General features: G+C 40.2%; 1 protein-coding gene across 1 annotated transcript in view; it reads right to left on the bottom strand.

Annotated features, from left to right (window-relative positions):
- Nucleotides 1-23,735, bottom strand: part of SAMD13 (sterile alpha motif domain containing 13) — a 76,848-nt gene that overhangs the window by 17,004 nt on the left and 36,109 nt on the right. Inside the window, exon 4 of the mRNA XM_070403717.1 lies at nt 2,118-2,229. Coding sequence (XP_070259818.1) covers nt 2,118-2,229 — 112 coding nt within the window. The remainder of the gene's footprint in view (nt 1-2,117; nt 2,230-23,735) is intronic.

Genomic DNA, 23,735 nt, shown 5'->3' with positions numbered 1-23,735 from the left:
ATCATTTGTATATACTTATGCATACGCAGTGACAATGCATACACCTATAACCTAAACTCTGTCAAAACATAGAAACTGTCATCACCCAGAAAGTTCCCTCATGCTCCATCCATCATTCTACTCTCCCACCTATTCAGAGGCAACCATGGTTCTGATTTTTTTCTACCACTGACTCATTTTCCAGTTTCAACCTTTATCTAAATGAGACTGCTATGGCCTGAATGTTTGTGCCCTTTCCCCCCCACCCCAATTCATATGTTAAAACCTAGTCCCTATGAGGTAATAGGGGTATTAGTAATGATATTAATAGGTGGGGCCTTTGAGAGGTGACAGGTCATGAGGGCAGAGTCCTCATGAATGGGATTACTGTTCTTATAAAGGAGGTGAAAGAGAGCTCTCACTCCGTCCTCCCTATGAGAACATAGCAATGCTCACTGTCAGGAAGTGAGCATTCACCAGACACAAAATCTGCAGCCGCCTTAATCTTGGACTTCCCAGCCGCCAGAACTGTGAGAAATAAATATTTGTTGTTTATAAGCCACCCCATTTATTGTATTTTTGTTATAGCAGTACAGACAGACTGAGACAGGAACCATTCAGTATGAACTCTTTTGTGTAAGGCTTCTCTCACTCAGCATAATCTTTTGAGACTCACCCAAACTTATATTCATCAGTAGCTCATTCCTTTGATTACTGAGTAGTATGCTATTGTATGACTATAGAGTTTGTATTTGCATTATCTTATTAATGGCACTTCAGTTTCCAGTTCAGACTATTATAAATAAATCTACTAAGAACAATTTTGTACAAATAGTTTGTGGACATATGTTTTCATTTCTTTCTGGTAAATAGGAATGAAACTGCTGGGTTATGGCATAGATGTATGAGTGTTTATGTTACACTCCCACTGACAATGTGACAGAGTGTGGTTACTCCACATCCTCACCAACATTTGGGTTTATCAATCTTTCTAATTTTAGTTATTCTGGTGGGTGTGAAGCGACTCAACCTGCTATTTTGGCAAATGTTCCAAATTTAAAAAAAAAAAAATAGGGATCAGCTTAAAAGAAATACTGGTTGAGGAAAATCTAGGGGTTGGCATATATGATATTAAAAAAGTTCAACTATCCAAACCCAACTTGAGAGAATAAGAAAGGGCTAAAAGAATATGGAAGAAGCAGGCAGACACATTCTTCAGTTCATAATATTCTCGATTATATTATATTATAAGATTTAATGCTGGGGAAATGGCAGCCTTTATTGATAGGGAGATAGCTGGCCCGGTGTGGACCACAACCTGCTTCCCCAATTTGCTTCCTCTTGGCAAAGCCCCTCAAGCACTATTCCTACAGATCTGAAAAATAGGGCCAGGGATCACCCAGACCATCAGGAGGGACCCCTGCTTCTCTCTCTCTCTTCCCAATACCAACCCTGGACCTAAGGGAAGGGAATGAACATTTGGGGGCATCGACACTGTTAGGGCCTATCCTAGGCACTGTGCACACATTGTCCTTGAATCCTCACACCACCCCCCATCAAGTGAGGCATTGATAGCTTCATGTTGTAGATGTGAAGCCAAGACTTAGAGATGTAGTAACTTGCCCGGGTTACACAGTGTGAGAAGAACCAGGATTTAACTAAATCCTCTGCTCTTTCCACTCTACTTTGCTAAGCACTGGAAAGCAAATTGGAGGGGGTTATTAAGATCAGTTGGTGCAAAGGCCACTAGTAGATAGGGCTGCATGTCTCTGTCAGATTTGTCTCTCCTTTTTCATTCTTTTCTGTTTTCTGCTTTCTAGTGTGTTTGTGTTGGAGGTAGGGCTGTTGCATCTTTCAGAATATACAGATGTAAATGAGCTTTAACCCTCCTCTCTGCAGCTGTGATTGTCTCAGGGCCTGAGTGTTCCTCTTGCACTTTTAGCTTGTCACTTCTTTTCTGCCCTTTCCCACCCTCCTGGAGTTGTTAAGGCCTAATATGGTTAGGACTTGGTATGGAGGACACGCAGAGAGCCTACGGATCCCTCACTACTCTCTGGTCCTCTTCCTCCTCACTTCCTTCTGCTTCTGTGGGAAGGGAGGTAATTGTATTCATCATGTGTTTCTCTAGACACAGTTACCTGTTCTTGAAAAGCATTAGCTTGTTCCTCAAATCCTGCTGTCCGGAAGTAATTGACAACATCCACCACAGCCCAGTCTGCAGGATCGGGTGGTCTTCCGTTATCCAGGGAACTGCAAAACACAAATCCAGACTGCTGTCAGGGCAGAACATGCCAGCGTGGATCCAGGCTCAGGACTCAGCCTCCCAATAGCAGGCCCAGCCAGCTCTTCCCTGGAGGCCCAGATCCCAATTCACCTCCCTCAGGACTACAGTCATGCTTGTGTTTCTTGGGTTCAGAAGATCATTCCTCTCACTGGCTCGGTCACTGCTTTCCTAATACACCATTAGACTTTCAATATAAAGCATTTCCTCATGTACTGTTTTTTAATCCAGAGATACAAAGAGTGGTCCAGTGATTCTGGCAGCCCACAGCCTGAGTCAAGAACACCAGACCCTTTAAAAAGTAGCACTAATGTGCCTGTCATTTTCCATCTCCTACCACCTTCCTCATCCCCCTTCCCATGCATCCTCTCTGCCACTGTGAAACTGCAGGGCTAATGCCATTTACCGGTCTGCCATGCCCTTTACAGCTCTGGGACTTTACACACGCTGTTCCAGCCACTTAAATGCCCCTTCCCATTTGTTTCTACCTGGCAAAACCCACCATTCTTTCCTAGTTCATCCCACTTCAAATGCTTCCTCCTCTGTGAGGCCTTTTCTTATTCTACCAGGGGATTGTTTTAGCTATGGCCTCCTCTGCATTCAAGAACTCTGTACAAACTCCCCTGGTATCACTTCCCATGCTGGAGTATACTCCCTGCTTATCCAACAGTCTCCCACCAGGGCAAGAGATGTGGGCTAGAGATACACATTTGGACCTAGACCATTTCTGACTTTATTGTTCCTAGTGTCAAGTGAGAAGTTAGGAACTCAATCAATGTTCAAGTGCCTAGATAGATCAAGTAATTGTTTTCGAGGGTTGGTGGGTGAGCTGCTGGGCTGGATTTTAAAAAAATTTTATATATATATATATATATATATATATATATATATATATATATATTTCAGAGAGAGGAAGGAAGAGGGAGAGAGAGAATCATTGATCAGCTGCCACCTGCATGCCCCATACTGGGAATTGAGCCCGAAACCTGGGCATGTGCCCTGACCAGGAATCAAACCATGACCTCTTGGTTATAGGTCAATGCTCAACCACTGAGCTACACTGGCTGGACTGGACTGGATTTAAAGAGGAGGAACAGGAGAAGTGGAATAGAGAAAGAATGGCAGGGACCTTCAGTTACTGTGACTCTGCCTCACTTCTCTTTGGGGAGTATTTGTCTGATATCGCTACTCCTCATCCAAGATGATTCTTCCAAAGTAAGCATCCAATCACACTGTTCCTGCTTAAAATCCTCCAAAGACTTCCCACTGCCTTTAAGATAAATTCCAAATAGATTAACTTGGCTTAGGAAAGCCTTCAGTACAGAGCTCCTGCTGACTTTCCAGCTAGGAACACACTGGTGAGTAAACAGACATGGTGCTTGCTCTGTGGACCTTCAGTCCAGTGGGGAAGACACTGATCAGTAACTATACAATTAAATGTGCAGCTGCACACTGTGGTCAGTTTAAGGGGTCAGGGAGGCTTTTCTGTGAAAGATTCTTTTGAAGTATGGTCTAGAAAGCAGCCAGAAATTAACCAGATGAAAAAGTCAGGAAAAAGATTATTCCAGGCTCTTTAAGAGGAATATACACTACAAGGGAGCTATGTAGTTCCTGGAGGCCACATTGAGGATTCTGGATTTTTGTGCACCAGCAATGGAGACTTGTTAAATGGGCTTATGCAAAGGGTATGACCTTGTAAGATTCACATTTTGAAGAGCATTGGAGAGGAGCCAGAAGAAAAGAAGGGGTGCCAGTGAGAGGTCTATTGGAGTCACCTGAACAAGAGATCATGGTGACCAAGACTAGAGCAGTGGCTATAGAAAAGGAGAAGTGTGCAGACTTAAGATATATTTAAGCAATAAAATTAGCATGACTTGGTGGTGGACTAAACATTGAGAATGAAGGAAATGTAACTGGATGAATGATTACTTCACTTAGATAACACCCTCAGGGTTAGTTGGATGCACTGAATTTAGGGTACCATCTATAGTCAAGTAGAGATTTAATGTGGGACATGAGTCTGGAGCTCAAAGCAGCTGAGTGGGCTAGAGGTACACATTTGCAAGGGAGAAGCATTTAGATCAGCAGTTCTCAACCTGTGGGTCGCAATCCCTTTGGGGGTCGAGTGACCCTTTCACAGGGGTCTCCTAAGACCATCAGAAAACACATATATAATTACATATTGTTTTTGTGATTAATCACTATGCTTTAATTATGTTCAATTTGTAACAATGAAAATACATCCTGCATATCAGATATTTACATTACGATTCATAACAGTAGCAAAATTACAGTTATGAAGTAGCAACGAAAATAATTTTATGGTTGGGGGTCACCACAACATGAGGAACTGTATTAAAGGGTCGCGGCATTAGGAAGGTTGAGAACCACTGATTTTGACGGTAATTGAAACCTTGTAGAGGATAAGAGAAGTGGACCTGGAACTAAACCTGGGGACGTTCAACATTTAGTGAAAGTTGAAAAGATTCATATTACTTTAATGGAAATCAAACATCCCAAACTTCCAAAAATCCAGGGTCTAGCTGTACCTCAGCTTCCCTTTAAGCACAATGTTTTCCTCATGGTAGGAACTTAAAATATTTGATGAAAAAAACAAACTTCTGTCCTAGCTTAAGAAAACGGAGTCATTAATAATGGCACTTGTGATCAATGATTTATCACCACAGCACTTAATTTTAAACCATTTAAAGTGAATGTTTATAGTTAGAGGTATCTTCCATTTGGGGGTTAGGGACTGTGAATCCATAAACAATGCATGCCCATGCACACATACACTTGTAGACATGCCTGCTCACACGTGTACACACACACACACATACATACATCTTTTCTACTATTAAAGAGGCAATCTACATAGGGAAAAACCTGCTTTACACCATAACATTGTCAAACATTAATTATGTATTTTAATATCAAAGCTACATAGGTTTTAAAAACATTATACACGTGCTGGGATTTTCTACCATTAACATAGCAACATGAGCGAACACTGGGGACCCTCTTTGAGGCACCATTTTCCTTCTCTTGCTTAAGGCAGGCTTGAAGAATGTTTGGAAAGGAGTTCATTGTTCTAACAAACCTTTTAAGTCTTCTAATCAGCTCACTTTCTAGCAGTGAGCACAGAGTCCCATCCGATACACTTTTAAGTGCCACAGAAAACATCTGAATTCACTCTCTCTGTGGATGGTTTCAATTAACTATAAAGAATAGTTATCTAATTACAATAACAAAGTCTGCTACATTCTAATTTTAGGGTGGGAGGCTTTCCTGATTCTTATTCTGCTGGGATATGACATCATCTCATCCATAATTCTGAAAGATTCTTGAGTACTAGCAATGCAGCAGAGAATAAGAACTTGGCAAAACTGTTGGCGGTGTATCATGAAGAACAGGAGCAGTGGGAACTGGGTGCTCTCTCATTCTTAGGGTGGGGGATTCCACGCAGAAGAAAGAAGGAGTTAGAAACCAATCAATGCTTTTAATAAGTAATCAACCTAAATTTAAGACTGATAGCTCCCTGCCCCCTCCCCCAAAATAACTTAGAAGAGAAATCACCATGTTGGATTATTCACATCCTGAAGGGAGAAACCTGTCTATCTTCATCTCTGTAGCTCTCAGCACCTGTAGCATAGGTCTGATGGTGCATAATCAATAAACAGCAAAGATCTGTTACATTAATAGACTTGCAACCAAAGAGCACTTAAGAGTCTAAAATACGCTTTTCACTCATTACTTATTATCAGCCTGCCAGCTGCTTGTGAACTGGCTACTGTATCCTGTTTTTAGAAAACTAAGGCTCCGAAAGGTTAAGACACTCGCCCAAAATCACAGAGTAGACAGAGCTAAGATTGGATTCCCTATATGCTTGCCTCCAAATCTATGCTTTTCTACTCTTCTTATCCACTGATACAACAAATATTTACTAAAAGTCTTCTCAGTACTGTGCTGGATGCAGGGCTGTGGAGATAGGAATGCATGGGCAGGCCCTGCCCTCAAGCAGCTGGCAATCTGGGGAGAGGAAGCTGGCATGTGAACAGTGAACTCTAAGTCATTCTAGCACTGAGGGGCGAGCAGGTGCCATTGAGGATGCATGCACTGGAGGGCCCATATAGTTTTTTCCGACCAGGACACTTGAAGATTTTCAAAGGCTATTTTGAAGGTTATCTATTGCTCCAAACACCCTAAATTAGGCCCTGAGAGGGGAGGCTTGCACACGCAGATACATACAGGCACATATGGTCACTTCACAAGCATGTCAAACTTGGGGTCAGCGGGCCGCAGGCCGCATTTATTTAAAGGAGGCATGTGGCCCACTGGCCGCAAGTTTGACATGCTTGTGAGCGTGCTGAATGATTTCACTAGGCCCTTCCAACAGTTTTAAGGAGAAAACTGGAGATGATCCAAGGCAACATGATGGCAGGCTTGGCGAGGCCAGAGTGCCCGGGCTGGGAAAATAATGAGAACACTGCAGAGGAGAGATTTCAGTGTCACTTTTCCCCACTGGGAAAGCCACACTTCTCTTCAAGGACTGCTGTTTGTGGCCAAACTGGGACCCTTTGTTTCCTTTTAAATGGGCCATTCTCTCCACATCTTTTCTTATAACTTGTGCATATCAAATTCCAGAAGGAATTTAAGAGTGCTGTTTAAAACACCTCCCAAATCGTGGTTCCCATTGTGGCTGCTAATTTTGCACTGATGAAATGAGATGGCAGATATAAAAGTACTGTTATCATTTAATATTTATTATTCACTAGCGTCATAGCAAAATGTTTCTTAGAATACAATGTATTAAGGTGATCAACTCCTGAATACTTTTCCAGGAATTTTACCTTATTATAAAAAAATAGCAAAAAATGTGGGCAAAATTTGTCTACCATCCCATCACTTAAATCAATGTATCCGTTTAGCCCACTCACCTTTTGGTCCCTGTGGATATGGTTAGGTACATCATGGATTGATAAAAATTATATCATGTGTGAATAAGTGACACTGGGAAATGATTATCCCTTAATTAAACAATCACCTCACTTTTAAAGAGAGCTAGAGAGACATCATCCTGGGAACAGAAATGCAATAAATAACAAATTTGGCAGATATATGCAGATTGGGACCTTATAATGAGCGTTTTCATGTTCCCACATTATAATTTTAAGTGCTGGTAGCAGTAGTCTCTGTTTCCTCTTTATTTATTAGTGAAGGCATATGGAAAATAGTTGAAACTCTTTCTCTGAATGTAGTATGTGTATATTTTACAGTACATAATGGAATTATAGAGTTTGAAGGTTGCTCAGACCAAGAGAAAACTGGATAAATACAATCCATATGTGATTCAAAATCCCATTATACTCAGTAATTGCATTTGTGCTTTAAAGTTCAGAGCAAAAGTTACTTTAGACACTGGTTAATATATTATGGTGATATATATATATCACATTACTCTTCTTATAAAGCTAATTCTCTATGTTACTTAAATTTCCACTCAGAAATGCACTCTAACTTTGTACTGCCTTGACCTTTATAACTTACTTTCAAAATTAAATTAGCTTACTCTTTGCCTGTCTTAAAATAACCTCTGGCTAAACGCAATATAATTCTGATTGTAATAAATTAATATTGATCTCTTTGCCTATGACATATCTCAAAATGTAGCAACTAAATGAGCTTTAGCTTTATCTCCTTTCCTTTCTCCCTCTCCCTTCATCCTAACAAGCAGGGATCTGGCTACAAGGCAGGCAGGCCCCAAAAGAGAATGATTCAAAGGTTTTTGACAGGCCATTTTTTATTTTTAAGTATTCAGATAAATAAACATTGACTGCATTTAGCTGCAGCGTACCCAAGCAATGAAAACATTGAAAAGGCAATTCTTCAAGCCTTCTGTATATTTCAAATCCTTTAGCTTGGTATTCAGGGATTTGATTCAGACATAACTTTCCAGGCTTATTTCCCATCCCAAGTATGTACCGAAATCCAACTGAGAAAAATCCTGGACTTTCTATGGCCCCCACTTTGGTCATGCCACTCAAAGCTCGTCTGTTCAACTTCCAGGGATTAGCACCTTACTTGTTTTTAAAAGGTACTGGTTCGCCCAGCCTGGGTGGCTCAGTGGTCGAGTGTAGACCTATGAATCAATCACGGCATATACTTGGGTTGCGGGCTCAGTCCCCAGGAGGGGGTGTGCAGGAGGCAGCCAATCAATGATTCTCTCTCATCATCAATGTTTTTATCTCTCTCTCTTCCTCTCTGAAATCAATAAAAACATATATTTTTTTAAAAAGGTACTGGTTCAATGTCCCCATAGGAATATCCCCAGTCAATCTTGTATTCCAATTACTCATTACCTTTAACCTGCCTATTATGAGCCAGTCACTTGATGAGTCTCAGAAACATTCCAGCAAAGAGGAAAGTCTCAAGTCAGCTGCGTGATAAAGAGGATCGTGTGCATTCCCTGTCTTATTCCAAAAAGCGGTGAAGGAGCAGGAGGAAGAGACAGATGGGGGAAGGGCACAGAGGTAGAAGTCATCACGGCAATGTGAATCAGGCCGTGCTCGGTGTGGGGATGAGAGGCTTTGGAGGCCTGGATCTGCAGCAACGCCAGGAGCAGGTCCCAAGGACAGAGGGGTGACTCCCTGCATCATTTCTTTCCACTATAACAGTTCTCTTCCCTCAGGCTGATGGCTTTCCTCTCAAGTGGCATAACACACTGTCCTTGGATATGTCTGCTGGGAATGTCTCCCCAACACCCTACCCCATCTTTCTGAAAAGAAAGGATCGTACAGCTGCCTCTTTTCCCACCTGTTCTTAACTTTCTAGTGCAAATGAAGGCCTCTGAACTTGTGTAAATAAGGACACTCCTCTCAAGAGGACTCAATGAACTTCCGGTTTTTATTCACTATCAGATACAATTTATGCCAAGATTCTTGCTAAGCACAAACATATGAATGTTTCATATCCCAAGCATTAATACTAAAGACAATTATGTAAAGACTAGAGGCTCAGTGCATGAAATTCATGCACGGGTAGGGTCCCTAGGCCTGGCTGGTGATCAGAACAGATCTGTGGGGTGACCGGCAGGGCAATCAGGGGCCCCCTGCTGGCACCACCTTGGCCAGCCTGGTGCTACCTGCTCGCTGGCCCCGCTTCCTACCACTGCTGCTGGTCGTCTCTCTCTATGGGATAACCGGCAGGGTGATCAGGGAGTCCCTGCTGACACCCGCCTTGGCTGGCCTGAGGCTTGAGGGCTGGGGGCAGCTCCTGTGTTGAGCATCTGCCCCCTGGTGGTCAATGCGTATCATAGCGACCGGTCGTTCTGCTGGTCGGTCTATTTGCATATTAGGCTTTTATTATATAGGGTTGCCCGAAGAACTTCCCCTCCCTGCTCTGAGCCACAGCACAGTGGCACCATTTCAGAGGACTTAGTGTGACTTCATTGCTTAGACAAACTCAGTTTTCTTTCTGTAAGGATAACAATAGCACACCAGAAACTAAGTAGAAAACAGCAACCATTCAAGACTACTATTGTATAAAAGATAAATGATGCAGGTTTGTGAATTCTGCTGGCTTGATGGAAGCTCCTATTATTTTCATACTTAAAATATGACATTATGCTTAGCTGACTGTAGTTTTATGCATTTTACACTTTTGAAATGTTTAATGTATACTTCTTTAAGACAGTTATTTGCAATGGACATACTGGTATAAATCAAAATAGTAAACACAATTCTTAATTCAAGTTATAATTTGATTTAGGGAATAATCAAACATTTATCATAAGACAATATGATAAGACTGAATGTGCAGTCCCCTCTCCAATCCCTATGTTGAAGCCCTAACCATCAACGTGATTATATTTGGAGATAGGGCTGTTAGGAAATGGGACAATTAAGGTTAAATGAGGACATAAGGGTGGGGTCCTAATTCAGTAGGCTTGATGGTCATGTAAGAGCCACATGCATGCACTGAGGAAAGTTGGTGTGAGGACATAGTGAGAAGGTGGCCATCTGCAAGCCAGGAGGAGCACTCTCTCCAGGAGCTGAATCAGCCAGCATCTTGATCTGAACCTTGCCAGCCTCCAGAACTCAGAAATAATTTCTGTTGTTTAGGCCACCCATTCTATGGTATTTTGTTATGACAGACCAAGCTGACTAATACACCATATATCCGAATGAAGAGCCAGCCATAAATTATTAAGGAATAAATTTTAGCTTCACGAAGAAAACTAAAACTGTACCAGTTACAAGTATCACTGTTAACTCCATATATATCTGTATTCAAGAAATATAGCACTCAACTTGTCCCACCAAACATATCTGCAGAAGGGTTACATCAGATCCTCATTGGAAAGGTCATTTTTCAGGTTTAAATTAGTGGCTCAGCTTTCCTCCCCTCCCCTCCCTTCCCCTCCCCTCTTCTCCCTCTCCTCCCTTCCTCTCTTCCTCTCCCCTCTTCTCTCTCTCCTCCCTCCCTCCCCTCCTCTCCCATCTTCTCTCTCTCTCCTCCCTTCCTCCCTCCCTCCCTCCCTCTCTCTCTTCCTTCCATCTGTTAAGAAGTATTTGGTATTTAGCCACTTCAAATGTCTTAGGAGTTTTATTTTGTTTTTCTCTAGAAAGAACAGCATCCCAGGAACCATCACTCACTGCATTCAGGTAGAGTGGGGCAGGCAGTGTAGTTGTGGGGTCTGGGAACGGTAGACAGAACAGATAAGAGGGGTAGGATTGGGAGATTATATCTCAGAACTACCTAGCAAACTAGGTACAATCCCTCATTGCTTTCAAAGAATATACATCTAAGGACTGCTGATTATGTATGTGATACCACAAAAGGATAGGATTAAGAGTAAATGAATGAAAGCTAGAGCCAGTGATCAGACACACAAGTGCTTCTATCAGTTTCCTCTTCCTCTTTCCTTAAGGAGCCAGGTAAGGCTTCCAGGCAAATTACCAAATAACCCATGAGGTTATTTATTCAATCCTAGAGCAATTGCTTGCCACACAAATGGAGAGCTGACTGATGTGTAGATTTCTGTACATGTGAACATTGTTAGATTGTAATGAAGTAAGTAATAGTAGCCATTGTTATTGTTATATGAAAAGTTTCTTGATGATAATTCTACATTGAAATCAGAGTTTTGGAATTTTAGCATACCAATAATAAATTCTAACTTGACCGTAACATTTTACTTTTACCTTCATCTCCTAATCCTCTAAATTCATGTGGACAAAAATGATAATTTATTTAACTTAATACTTAGCTTAATAAATGGTGTTGGAAAAACTGTACAACCACATGAAAAATAATGAAACTGGACCATTATCTTATACCATACATGAAAATTAACTCAATATTGATTAAAAATTTGAACATAAGACCTGAAATTATAAAATTCCTTGAAGAAAACATAAGCAATAAGCTCCTTGACGTTGATCTTGGTGATGATATTTTGGATCTGACTCCAAATTCAAAGGCAACAAAAAAAAATAAACAAGTAGGACTACATCCTATATCAAACCAAAAAGCTTTGGCAAAGTAAAGGAAACCATCAACAAAATGAAAAGTCAACCTGCACCCTCTCACAATCCGGGACCCCTCAGGGGATGTCGGAGAGCTGGTTTCAGCCCAATCCCGCAGGCCAGGCAGAGGAACCCCACTGGTGCACGAATTCGTGCACCGGGCCTCTAGTATTTAATAATAAGCAGCAACAAAAGCAAAAAATCATGAAAATATTCATAGCACAATTTCCTGAGCTGTTAACAACATGAGGTTTAGCAGTAAACTGACTCATACACATGCATTCTCTCCTTTGTCATCAGACAGATGCGTGACTGATCACACAGGTTATCAGCATGAAAGGATTGTCAGGTCATGAACCGAAGTTTTGTTAGACAACTGAGACATTTTTCCATCAAAAACCGAATTGTTTGAGGTGGGAGACATTCGAGAACTGAGGTTTGACTGTAATACTATATTATATATTTGAAAGTGGCTGAGAAAAAAAATTGTAACTCTGTATGGTGACAGATCATGGTAAACATTTCACAATATATACAAATAATGAATCATTATGTTGTACATCTGAAACAAATGTTATATGTCAATTATATCTCAATTTTTTAAAAAGCTAATAGCGTAATATTAAAGCAAGTTTAAAACATTATAACCTTCATTACTAAGAAAAGTTATCACTTTACTAATTATGAAAGAAATGTTAGTTCTAAAATTTAAAAAAAATCTTTCATAATGAAACAACACACTGAGCACAAAGACAGAGAAAGACAGTGGGATACACATGTAACAAAAGGCATGACATTAATAAGAAATAGATTCTTTTGAAAGTCCTTGCTAAATTGTCGTTGTGAACTTTCTATTGCAGTAGAGCTTCTCCATTGAGGGGTAAGGGGCTTGGTGGTGGGGAGATAAACTGCTTCCTGTTGAAAAGGGAAGAAGGAAAAAAAGACCAATTGATGAAAAAGAGAGTAAGATTAAGTGAATGTAAAAAACTGACACTGAATACTTGTGATTTATACAGATATAAATATACATGTAAAATACCTAGAATTGTTTTCAAAATTTAGTAAAAATTCTAACGTGGATCCAAGTATGGCCAAACATAGATTAATGATAAGAGTGTCAAGTACCAAGGTTTATGATTAATTCAAAATTTGTGCATCTGAAATCCACCAAAAAACACTATAATTCCATTTGTTCAATAAAAGCTTATTTATGTGTTCTTCGAATATATGTGTATTTTGTGAATGTACTACATATGAATACATGTGCATATATGTGTACACTGTTGTGTGACTATCTATATATAAAAAAGCCTAAGCGACCATTATGACTGAATGACTGGAACAACCAGAATGACTGGTCGACCAGTCGCTATGATGCACACTGACCACCAGGGAGCAGACGCTCCACACAGGAGCTGCCCCCTGGTGATCAGTGCGCTCCCACAGCCAAACTCCCACGGTCTCTCCCCCTGGCTGGCCAGTTCCCTGATAGGCCTTGATCACTGGCCAGGCCAAAGGACCCCCATCAGTGCACAAATTCATGCACCAGGCCTCTAGTGTGTATATATGTAGATAGATAGATACAAGAGTATTTGTACAGAAACTGTCTAGAAGAATATATCCCCAACTATTAAAATGGCTCCCTCTTAGTCATTTATTTTTCAATTTAATAAGCACTCATGAACCCACCAGGCAAAATGAATGCTAGAATCTTGACAATAACTAACCCAGCCCCACTCCCCTGACCCAAAATCATCCTCATCCTCAATCTTATACTCATGTAACCCTCCTCTTGATGTATGTGTGCAAGGTTCTCTTGGCTACATATCTGTGCAATATGGTAGCAACTAATTACATGTGGCTATTAAACATTCAAAATCTGACTGAGGAACTGAATTTTTAATTTTATTTAATTTGAATTAGTTTCAATTTAAGAAATTGAACTGGTACAAAATATGTTTCTGTTAAAAGCAACTTCATTGTTTTGGTGTGACATTTCACTTTAAACGTTGCATCACTTAGGATACTATTATTAAATTGAAGTTCTCTTATCAGATGCCTGTGTCCTCTCTAGAATTACACATATATACATGGCCAACCTAGTTGGTGTCAACAGATTGATTCAGTTTAAATGAATTTTCCTATGTACCCATGTAACGTTATAATGTGTTTGATGCAAACAGCAAAAGTTATAAGGATCTCTCTATGTTGTAATTGGAAATTAAGTTGACATTCTTCCTATTTTAAATATAATAAAATGTTTTTTAGTTAAAATTAGTTTAAACAAATTTTAAGATTTTAAAAAAGAGGTATACTCCTGATGCAGAATCAAAAGGTGATGCACTAGAAATTAGCACTAACAATAAAGAGAGAAGAGTGAGTGAAAGCATATTGGAAATTTCATGATGAATAGCAATTGCAATTTGTTGGAGCAGAACAAAAGGAAAAAAAAAAAGCTGTTTGTTATGTAAAAAATGGCAAAGAAAAAAATGGAAAATATTGAGAGACATTTTCAGCATATATAGTGAATTTTGGTAACTTTTTTTCTCAACAATCAAAAAGGAACTGATGAAGTCAAGTTGCGTGAAATAAAAATTTAATGCCCCACAAAACATTCTGAAGTGGTTTTTAAAGAATCCAAGCTTACAAATTTGTCCAGCTATACACAGATTGGTTTCTGGAATAAAAAAAGAAAATAGTTTTTTTGACGGATATGTGGTTATATTCAGATTTGTTACAATATTATGAGGAAAGACTAAAAAGGTACTTCACAAAAAATGAAAGGTTCTTTCATCAAACCTCAAAAAAATTGTGTGAAGAATATAAGATTTACTTAACATTATCTAATATCAATTGATTTTCAAAATTTGAAAAACACAATTCCTTTTCTTTAGTTTTAGATGAATAGTACAGCATAAAAGACACTGCTCAAATAACTTGGAGTGTGCTTTGTCTCAAAAGACTCCCAAATTTATGAAGAAATTATGTCAATTTATGGCCTGAAAAATCAAACTCATAGTTTAAATATTTTCAAATCTTTTACATCTAAGAAGAACTTTAGCTAGATTGGCAAAAATTAAATTCTATCCCAATGGATGGAACTTCAGCCACATTAGGTAAAAAATAAAATCTGGATTTAATGTAATTTTAAAACAAGTGACCTATGTTTTTCTTATTGCTTCATTCTACTGTATGATATTCATGTTCAATTTTCAAAACAGACTTGTGAAAAGTGTCATAGATACTATTGTTAAATGAGTCAGTGTATATTTGCCAATGCTATGGATGAATGCCAGATAATGTAACTCTTAAAAGAAATAGAATACAATAAATGTAATAGTCTGTGTTCTTTGTCAATGATTGTTGGACAAGTCATGGAAGAATTTTGCAAAGACCCATTGTACCGTTAAGTCCAATTCAAGACTTTATTAAAACAAAAGAAATACTTGCCAAATATTCAATAATTAAAGAAAAAAATGCCAGAGTAATTTATATTTTCTCATTGATATCAGACTACGTATAAATGATCTAACTTGAAGCTAATTTGTGATCTATTTAAACAGGCACAAAATATTGTATGGAAATGGAAACTTTACAGAATACAACACAAATAATTTCACACATTTTTCTAACATAAATCAATTTTTTAAAAATTAAAGAATGATTTATTGATATGACAAACTTATAGTTGCTTATAAATTTTTACAATACCCCTTTAATTCTATAACAATATATATTTTTTAAATATATTTTTATTGATTTTACAGAGAGGAAGGGAGAGGGATAGAGAGTTAGAAACATTGATGAGACAGAAACATCAATCAGCTGCCTCCTGCATGTCCCCTACTGGGGAATCGAGCCCATAACCAAGGTACATGCCCTTGACCAAAACAGAACCGAGGACCATTCAGTCTGCATGGCCCTTTCTCCAATGAGCCATACCGGTTAGGATCTATGATAATAATATTAACATATGAATTAGTATATTTAACTTGGATAGGAGTAGTTTCAAACTGATAATGCGTTTGCTTCAAAGTCAAATTAGATAGTTTATAAAAGAAGAAACAGTTGTGTCAATGTGTATGCATATATTAAAAGAAAATAACATTTTGGTACTTGATTCCTTTATTGAAATTTTTAAGTATGCTTGGAATTATTGGGGTATGTGATTCTACTTTTTCAATTAATTTTATTAAGTCTGATACAGATCAAAAACTGCTAATAAAAAAATTATAACCAAATTGAGAAATACTCTAAGTATAAAATATACAATGGATTTAGAAAATTTAGTATAGAAATGTAAACTATTTTATTAATAATACTAGAGGCCCAATGCATGAAATTCGTGCAAGGGGCTCGGCCCTCACAGCCCCAGCTTCATCTGGAAAGTCATCTGGATGGTTGTTCTGCTGTTTGGTCTAATTAGCATATTAGCTCTTTATTATATAGGATACTATGTTGGTTACATGTTAAAATAATATTTTGGATATTTTGAGTCAAATGTAAAATATATTAATTTCATCTGTTTAAATATGACCACTAGATAATTTTAAATTACATATGTGGCTCAAGTGTTATTTCTATTTAGCAGCACTAGTATGTATCCAGAAATAGAATGGTTGAGTTACAAAATATTTGATTTTTCAATACTTGAAGATAATATGAAATTTTTTTCCAAAGTTGCTGTACCAGTTTAAACTCTCATCACTACTATATCCTATAAATCCATATCCCAATGATTGGTATAGTCAGATAGTAAAATTTTTGCCAAGTGAATGGGCATATTACTGTAATACTGATATTTTCTTGGTCAATAAAGATATTGAACACCTCTTCATATGTTAATTTGTCATATTATTTCCCCTTCTGTGGAATGTTTGCTCATATTTTGGTAACTTTTTTTTGGAAAAATCATTATTATTTTTTAATTACAGTTGACATATAATATCATATTAGTTTCAGATGTACACCCCAGTGATTAGACATTATATAAATCATTAAGTGATCTAGTACCCATTAGACCCCATACATAGCTATTAGGATATTATTGACTATATACTAGAAGCCCGGTGCATGAAATTTGTGCACGGTGGAGGGGTGGGGGATCCCTCAGCCTGGCCTGCACGCTCTCCAATCTGGGACCCCTCTCAATCCTGGACTGCTGTCTCTTAACTGCTCACCTGCCTGCCTGCCTGATCGCTCCTAACTGCTACCCTGCCAGCCTGATTGCCCCTAACCGCCTCTGCCTTGGACCCTGCCACCATGGCTTTGTCCAGAAGGAGGACTGGATGACTGGAAGATGTTGGGTTGACTCAGTCTAATTAGCATATTACCCTTTTATTAGTATGGATTCCTTTTGCTGTACTATATATCCCCATGACTATTCTGTCACAACCAATGTGTACTTCTTAATCCCTTCACCCTTTTCATCCAATCCTCCAACTCCCTTCCATCCGCCAAACATCAACATGTTCTCTGTATCTATGAATCTGTTTCTGTTCTGTTTCTTTGTTTGTTTTGTTTTTTAGACTCATTGATAGATATGTATTTATTGCCATCTTATGGTTCATATTTTTTCCTTTTCCTTCTTCTTTCTTCTTCATGAAGACCCTTTAACACTTCATGTAATACTGATTTGGTTGTGATAAATTCCTTTAGCGTTTTACATGGCCTTATATTCCAAATGATAGCTTTGCTGGGTAGATTAATCTTGATTTTAGGTCCTTGATTTTCATCACTTTGAGTACTTTTTGCCAGTCCCCTCTGTCCTGCAAAGTTCCTGTTGAGAAATCAGCTGACAGTCTTATGGGAGCTCCCTTGTGGGTAACTGACTACTTTTCTCTTGCTGCTTTTACATTTCTCTCTTTATCTATAACCTTTGGCATTTTAATTATGATATGTTTTGATATGGGACTCTTTGAGTTAATCTTGTTTTGGATTCTGCACTTCCTGGACTTGTATATCTATTTCCTTCACCAAGTTAGGAAAGTTTTGTCATTATTTTTCAAATAGGTTTTCAATCTCTTGCTCTCCCTCTTCTCTTTCTGGCAACTCTTTGATGTGAATGTTGGTATGCTTGAAGATGTCCCAGAGGCTCCTTACACTATTCTAATGTTTTTGGGTTCTTTTTGCTCTTCTGTTTGGATGTTTTTGCTTCCTTATATTTGAAATTGCTCATTTGATTCTCAGCTTCATCTACTCTACTATTGATTCCCTGTAAATTCTTCTTCATTTCAGTTAGTGTATCCTTCATTTCTGACTTTTTAAAATGGTTTTCATGTCTTTTTTATGCTGTTGAAGTTCTCACTAAGTTCATTGAGCATCCTTATAACTAGTGTTTTAAACTTAGCATTTAGTACATTGCTTGTCTCCATTTTGTTTAGTTCTTTTCTGGAGTTTTCTTCTGTTCTTTCATTTGGTACATGTTTCTTTGTCTTCTCATTTTGGCCGCCTCCTTGTGTTTGTTTCTATGTATTAACTAAACCTGCTATATCTACCAGGCTTGGTAGAGTGCCATTATAAAGAATTTGTTCTGTAGGATCCAGTGGCACAGACTCCCCAGTCACTCAGATTGGGTACTCGAGGTGTGCTCCCCACTACCGATGTGAGCTGTATAGCCTCCTATTGTAGTTGAGCTTGATTTACTATTGACACATCAATGGGAGAGATAAACTCCAGGCCAATCATCTGCAAGGACTGGCTGCAACCACCAACCACAGAGGTGGATCAGCTGTGCAAGGGCCCCACCACAGAACAGGACTTACTTCAGCCAGGTTCTGGTGCTGATATAGTCTGCCCCTTGAATGTGTCCCTGGGGAGGTGGTTTGGTAGTGCTAGAATATGATCAGAAGCTGATCACTGGGTATGCTGACTCTGGAGCCTCCCTGGAGGTTCAAGTCAAGGTCAGCTACCACCTATGTTCCGTCCAGGGCATCCCATCATGAGCTACAAAGTGATCTGCAAATGGCTGCTATTTGTGCTGGGCCTGGAGGTGCTGAGACTAGGCCAAGCTACAAACCATGGGCAGCTGTTGCTAGTGCTGGGCCTTGGCCTACTTAGCAAGAGATATGGGGCACTCTGAGGCCAGATGCTGCTTGTTTGAGAGATTTTAGGAAAGTTTGAAGTGTGAGTCAAGACAGGCTATTACTATGGAAAAGCCACTGGAAACAGCTTGGGTGGGTGGGTGGGCCTGCAAGTCTGGTGGGGACAAACTGTGATAGCCTAGTTGATGGAGAGTCAGATATGGCCCCTGTCTGCCAGCTCTAGGGGGAGGACTCATCAAATGAATAATGACCTCTGCCAATACTTTTGTCTAAGAGAAAGCTGCCTCACACATAACTCTCACCCTCATGCCAGACAATTCAGTTCTTCCCTTTATGTCTCTGGCACCTTTTGCGCTGTGATCCCAGTGCTGAAGCTAAAAGGGAGTGAGTCAAAGTAAGTCCATGTGAGGGCCCTTTAAGAAGAACTACCTGGGACTCTAGTAGCCTTCCATCTCAGCCCCAATTCCCGATGGTTTTTACAGGCAGAAGTTATGGGGACTTCTCTTCCCAACACTGGAATCCTGGACTTGGGGGTCTGGTATGAGGCTGGGACTCTCTTGCTCCTCAGGTGGAATCTCTGCAGCTGAGATATCCCTCCTGATTTTTATCCAACACATGTGGGTGTGAGACCAGCCTATTCTGTGTCTCTGCCCCTCCTACCAGTCTCAACCTGGCTTCTTCATTTTCATTATTTTTATTTTGCTAATCCTCACCCAAGGATATTTTTCCATTAATTTTTAGAGAGAGTGGAAGGGAGAGATAGAGAGAAACATCGATGTGAGAGTCACATCGATTGGGGTCATAAGAGCTGGGTTCAAACCTAAGCTTTGCCACTTTCTCATGTGAACTTCAGTCACTTCTCTGAGCCCCAGTTGTTTGCTTGAAAAAAGACTGCAATAATATTTACCATAGCTTATGTTGCAAAGATTAAAGGAAGTAACATTTGTGAAGGCAATTAGCAGTGTGGTTCACAGTAGGTGCTCTGGTGCTTTATGAATTGGACTATGAAGACTGTCACTGCTCTATCACTTTACAGTCTAAAGTGTCTTCTTTTCATCCTCACAACAATCCTCCACTCCTATTTTAAATCAAGAGAGCCAAGTCAGAGGGAAATTAAATTATTTGCCCAATAATTATTCTTCTGCTAGTTAACAAAAACCAGGTCAAGCCCGACTGCACAACCTGACTGGACTCTGTCCATTGCTTTCCAATGTCATGCTTAATTTCTCCCTGGTGTCCAAATCTGGGCTGGAAGTTTTGTTTCTGTCAGGTCCCAGTCCCTCTGCCAGAGACTGGACTCCCTTGGACGCCAGGTATTTGACAGAAAGCCATGAGAAGTTGTGGGTATATGAGAGTCTTTACTGTAGCCCAAATAGCCATTGCTATGGCAGGCACTATTAGACAAAGCAGTTCTTCAAAGTAAAGTGCCATAGAGTAGCCGTACACCGGCTGGGTAACAATACATCTTTCCTACAAAGTAGTTGTAGCCTCCAACATAGGAGCTGTACAGGAGCCATCCTTAGAGCTACTGCCTCACGAAGCAGCCGCCTCCAAGCGAGCTGCCTGCTGGTCAGTAGCATACTTTAATACTAACTTAGACAAAGAGGCTTCTTTCCAAACAGTGACCCCACTATTTTGGGTTATAGAAGGGCACGCTTGCGCAGTGCACGTATAGTACGATAGCTGTGTCCTTGCTTCTTGCACCTGCACACAGCAACTTAGCCTTGAACACTCCTGATTATGATGGCCTCGAACATTCAGTGCACTCTAGACAGGGTCCCCACACTTTCTTTCCTAAAGGAAGATGAATTTTCCTTCTCAACTAATGAATTGGCTAGATTTTTTTAAATCAGACTTATAACTGAAAAGTTGCAAGAGTAGTGCAAAAATCCCATATATCATCACCCATAATCCTTCAAATATTTACATTTCACCACATTTGCTTTATTCTTCCTCTCTTTACTATCCCTTCCCTTTCTATATTAAGCAAGAGGCAGAAAAAGAAAGGCAGAGGAAGCTCCACACTGAAATTCATGGTCTTTTAAGAGTCTTAAGCAGAAATGACAAATATAAATATATTAACTAGTCCTGATACCTAAAACCACCCTGTTACACATTTCTCATGCTGAGCTTAGCCTAGAGCAGTGGTTCTCAACTGGGTTGATTTTGTCCCCAGGAAACAATTGGCAATGTCTGGAGACATTTTTTATTGTCATGATCAGAGAAGGTGCAGTACTAACATCCTATGGGTAGAGACCAGGACACTGCTAAACATCCCACAATGCACAGGGTACACCCCCACCAACCCCAACAAAGAATGACTTGACCCAAAATGTCAATAGTGTGTAAGTTGAGCCCTAGCCAGTTTGGCACAGTAGACAGAGTGTCAACCATGGACTGAAGGGTCCAGGGTTCAATTCCAGTCAAAGAACACGTACCTCAGTTGCAGTCTCAATCCTTGGCCCTGGTCGGAGCTCATGTGGGAGGCAATCAATTGATGTGTCTCTCTCACATCAATGTTTCTCTCTCTATGTCTCTCCCCTCCCTCCACTCTCTCTAAAAATCAATGGGAAAATATCCTTGGGTGAGGATTAACAGCAACAACAAAAAATAGTGCATAAGTTGAAAAACCTTGAGCTATCCTAGTTCAGTGGTTCTCAGAACATCAGCATCAACATCACCAGAGAACAAGTAAGAAATGCAAATTCCTGGGTGCACCAGAGGCCTAGTGAATTAGAAACTCTGGAGGTGGGGCCAGCAATCTGTATTTTAATACTTCTTCCAAGTGATGCAAACTAGTTTGAGAAATAACTGGCCTAGTGTACTTAGCACAGACATTAAAATATTCTGCACTTACAAGAAATATACCATTTTGGAAAGGGAAGTCCTATCTTTGCTAAGTTATGGTTATATTATTAGACTAGAGGCCCAGCACGCACAAAATTGTGCATGGTTAGGGTCCTTAGGCCTAGCCTGGCCTCCATTGCATGGCCTCTGCCGCCCTGCAACACTATGTGAAGCTCCCCGCCCCTGGACGCTCTGCAATGCTCGAGGCCCCTCGACTGCTCTGCGAGGCTCCCCCCAACCCCACCACTGCTCTGTGAGGCTCCCCCCACCCACCACTGCTCTGTGAGGCTCCTCCCGTCCTGCCATGCTCCACAAAACTTGCCCTGCTCCACCACTGCTCCCAGAGGCTCCACGGAAATTCCCCCTGCCCCGCCACTGCTCCAGGACCCAGGACTGACTTCCACAGCGGGTGGCCAGGACCCAGGACAGCAGTTCAGACCACTTGCCAGTCCCCACCCACCAGAGCCTGCTGCGTGTGCAGCCTGGCATTTGGTCATCCGTTTGGTCGTTTTGGATGTTACGGACCTTGGCTCTTCATATATAGAGATGTTTGCATCCATCTACAAATCTTGAAAACAAACAAAAAAAGGGCTTCTACAGCTGCACGCTTGTAATAAAAGTGACTGAGAGCACCTCTGACAATCTCATCACTGCAGTGCAGAAGAAAGCAATTGGGCTTCAGAGCCAGCCTTCAATCTGAAACCCAGTCCCACCACTTAACTTACAGGCTGTGAAATCTTAGAAGGCCTTTAACCTCCTGGAGCTTTGATTTCCTCAGCTATAAAATGGGAATAACAACACGTACCTCAAAATAGAATTAACAAGGCTTACACAAAGTGCTAGACACATAGAAGGGACTCCATAAATAGTAGCCTTGTAAAACTGAAGCTCTGATCAGGAGCATGTGGCCAGTGAGTAAGGTCTATTATACTAGGCTTCTTTGGAAATGACCCTTTGTAACAACAGTACATTCCCCAGTAAGCAACTATATTTTCCATACCTAGAAAGCAAATTGGAAGCAACTGTAAGCCCCAATTTTGGTAGATCTCAGAAATAGCATTAAGACTCTATGTTTAAAAAAAAAAAAAAAGACTATGTTTTAAGCCTTTGGGGATTCTACGATATAATCTTACTCTGCCCTGTCCCATAGGTTAACCACTAACCACTTGTTGCTATATAAATTAACTGGAACTTCTATTTGTCTAGAATGGAGTAACAGGGCCCAGATTTACCCTTCTGCCTAAAAAAACTAAAAAATAGACAAAATATATGAAAGAATGACACTCAAGGCATTGGACATAGGCAATAAAAAATAGTGATCCCCGAGGGATGGGAAACAAGCAAGGTAATCTGTATCCAGTTACTACCTGGAAAATGATTTTAGGCTGTGCACAGGGTAGAGTCCTAGAAAAAGAAGAGCTACACAGAGAGAACTCTGGACATCTGAAGTTCTCAAGTACTTAGAGTAATGATTATCACATACAAGTGAAACTAACTGAGGCTAGAGAAAGAACCACTCAAAAAAAGTGGAACAATCCTTGGAGATCATGCAGGGATGGGAATAGTGTCTGTTTTCATCTGCCAGAGAGAAAAACCTCATAATTCAGGAGCATTGGCTAGAGTGCAAAGGTGAGTCTTACCTCGATGAAAGGGAAAAATACCCTTAGCCTAAACCATTCTTCTTCTACTTTTTTTAAAATCCTCACCTGAGGATATGTTTCCCATTTATTTTAGAGACAGGAAGGGAGGGAGGGACAGAGGAGAAAGAGAGGAGAGAGAGGGAAAAGAGAGAGAGGAGAGAGAGGGGGGGAAGAGAGAGAGAGAGAGAGATCGACCAGTTGCCTCCTGACCAGGATTGAACCTGCAACCTGGGTATGTGCCCTGACCAGGAATCAAACCCTCCACCCTTCAGTGTACAGGACGACACTCCAACCAACTGACCCACACCAGCCAGGACAGTCTAAACAATTCTTAAAAGCAAGACTTAACAGGATCAAATTACCTGTTTCCTAGTAACGTAAGCACATCCCAGGACAAAGAGCAAGAATATTTATAGAA

The sequence above is a fragment of the Myotis yumanensis genome, unplaced genomic scaffold, assembly GCF_028538775.1.
Source record: "Myotis yumanensis isolate MYYU_CA2020_CCGP unplaced genomic scaffold, mMyoYum1.0.hap1 SCAF_2, whole genome shotgun sequence".
Taxonomy (NCBI): domain Eukaryota; kingdom Metazoa; phylum Chordata; class Mammalia; order Chiroptera; family Vespertilionidae; genus Myotis; species Myotis yumanensis.
The sequence above is the reverse complement of the archived record's forward strand: the minus strand, read 5'-3'. Positions and strand labels throughout refer to the sequence as shown.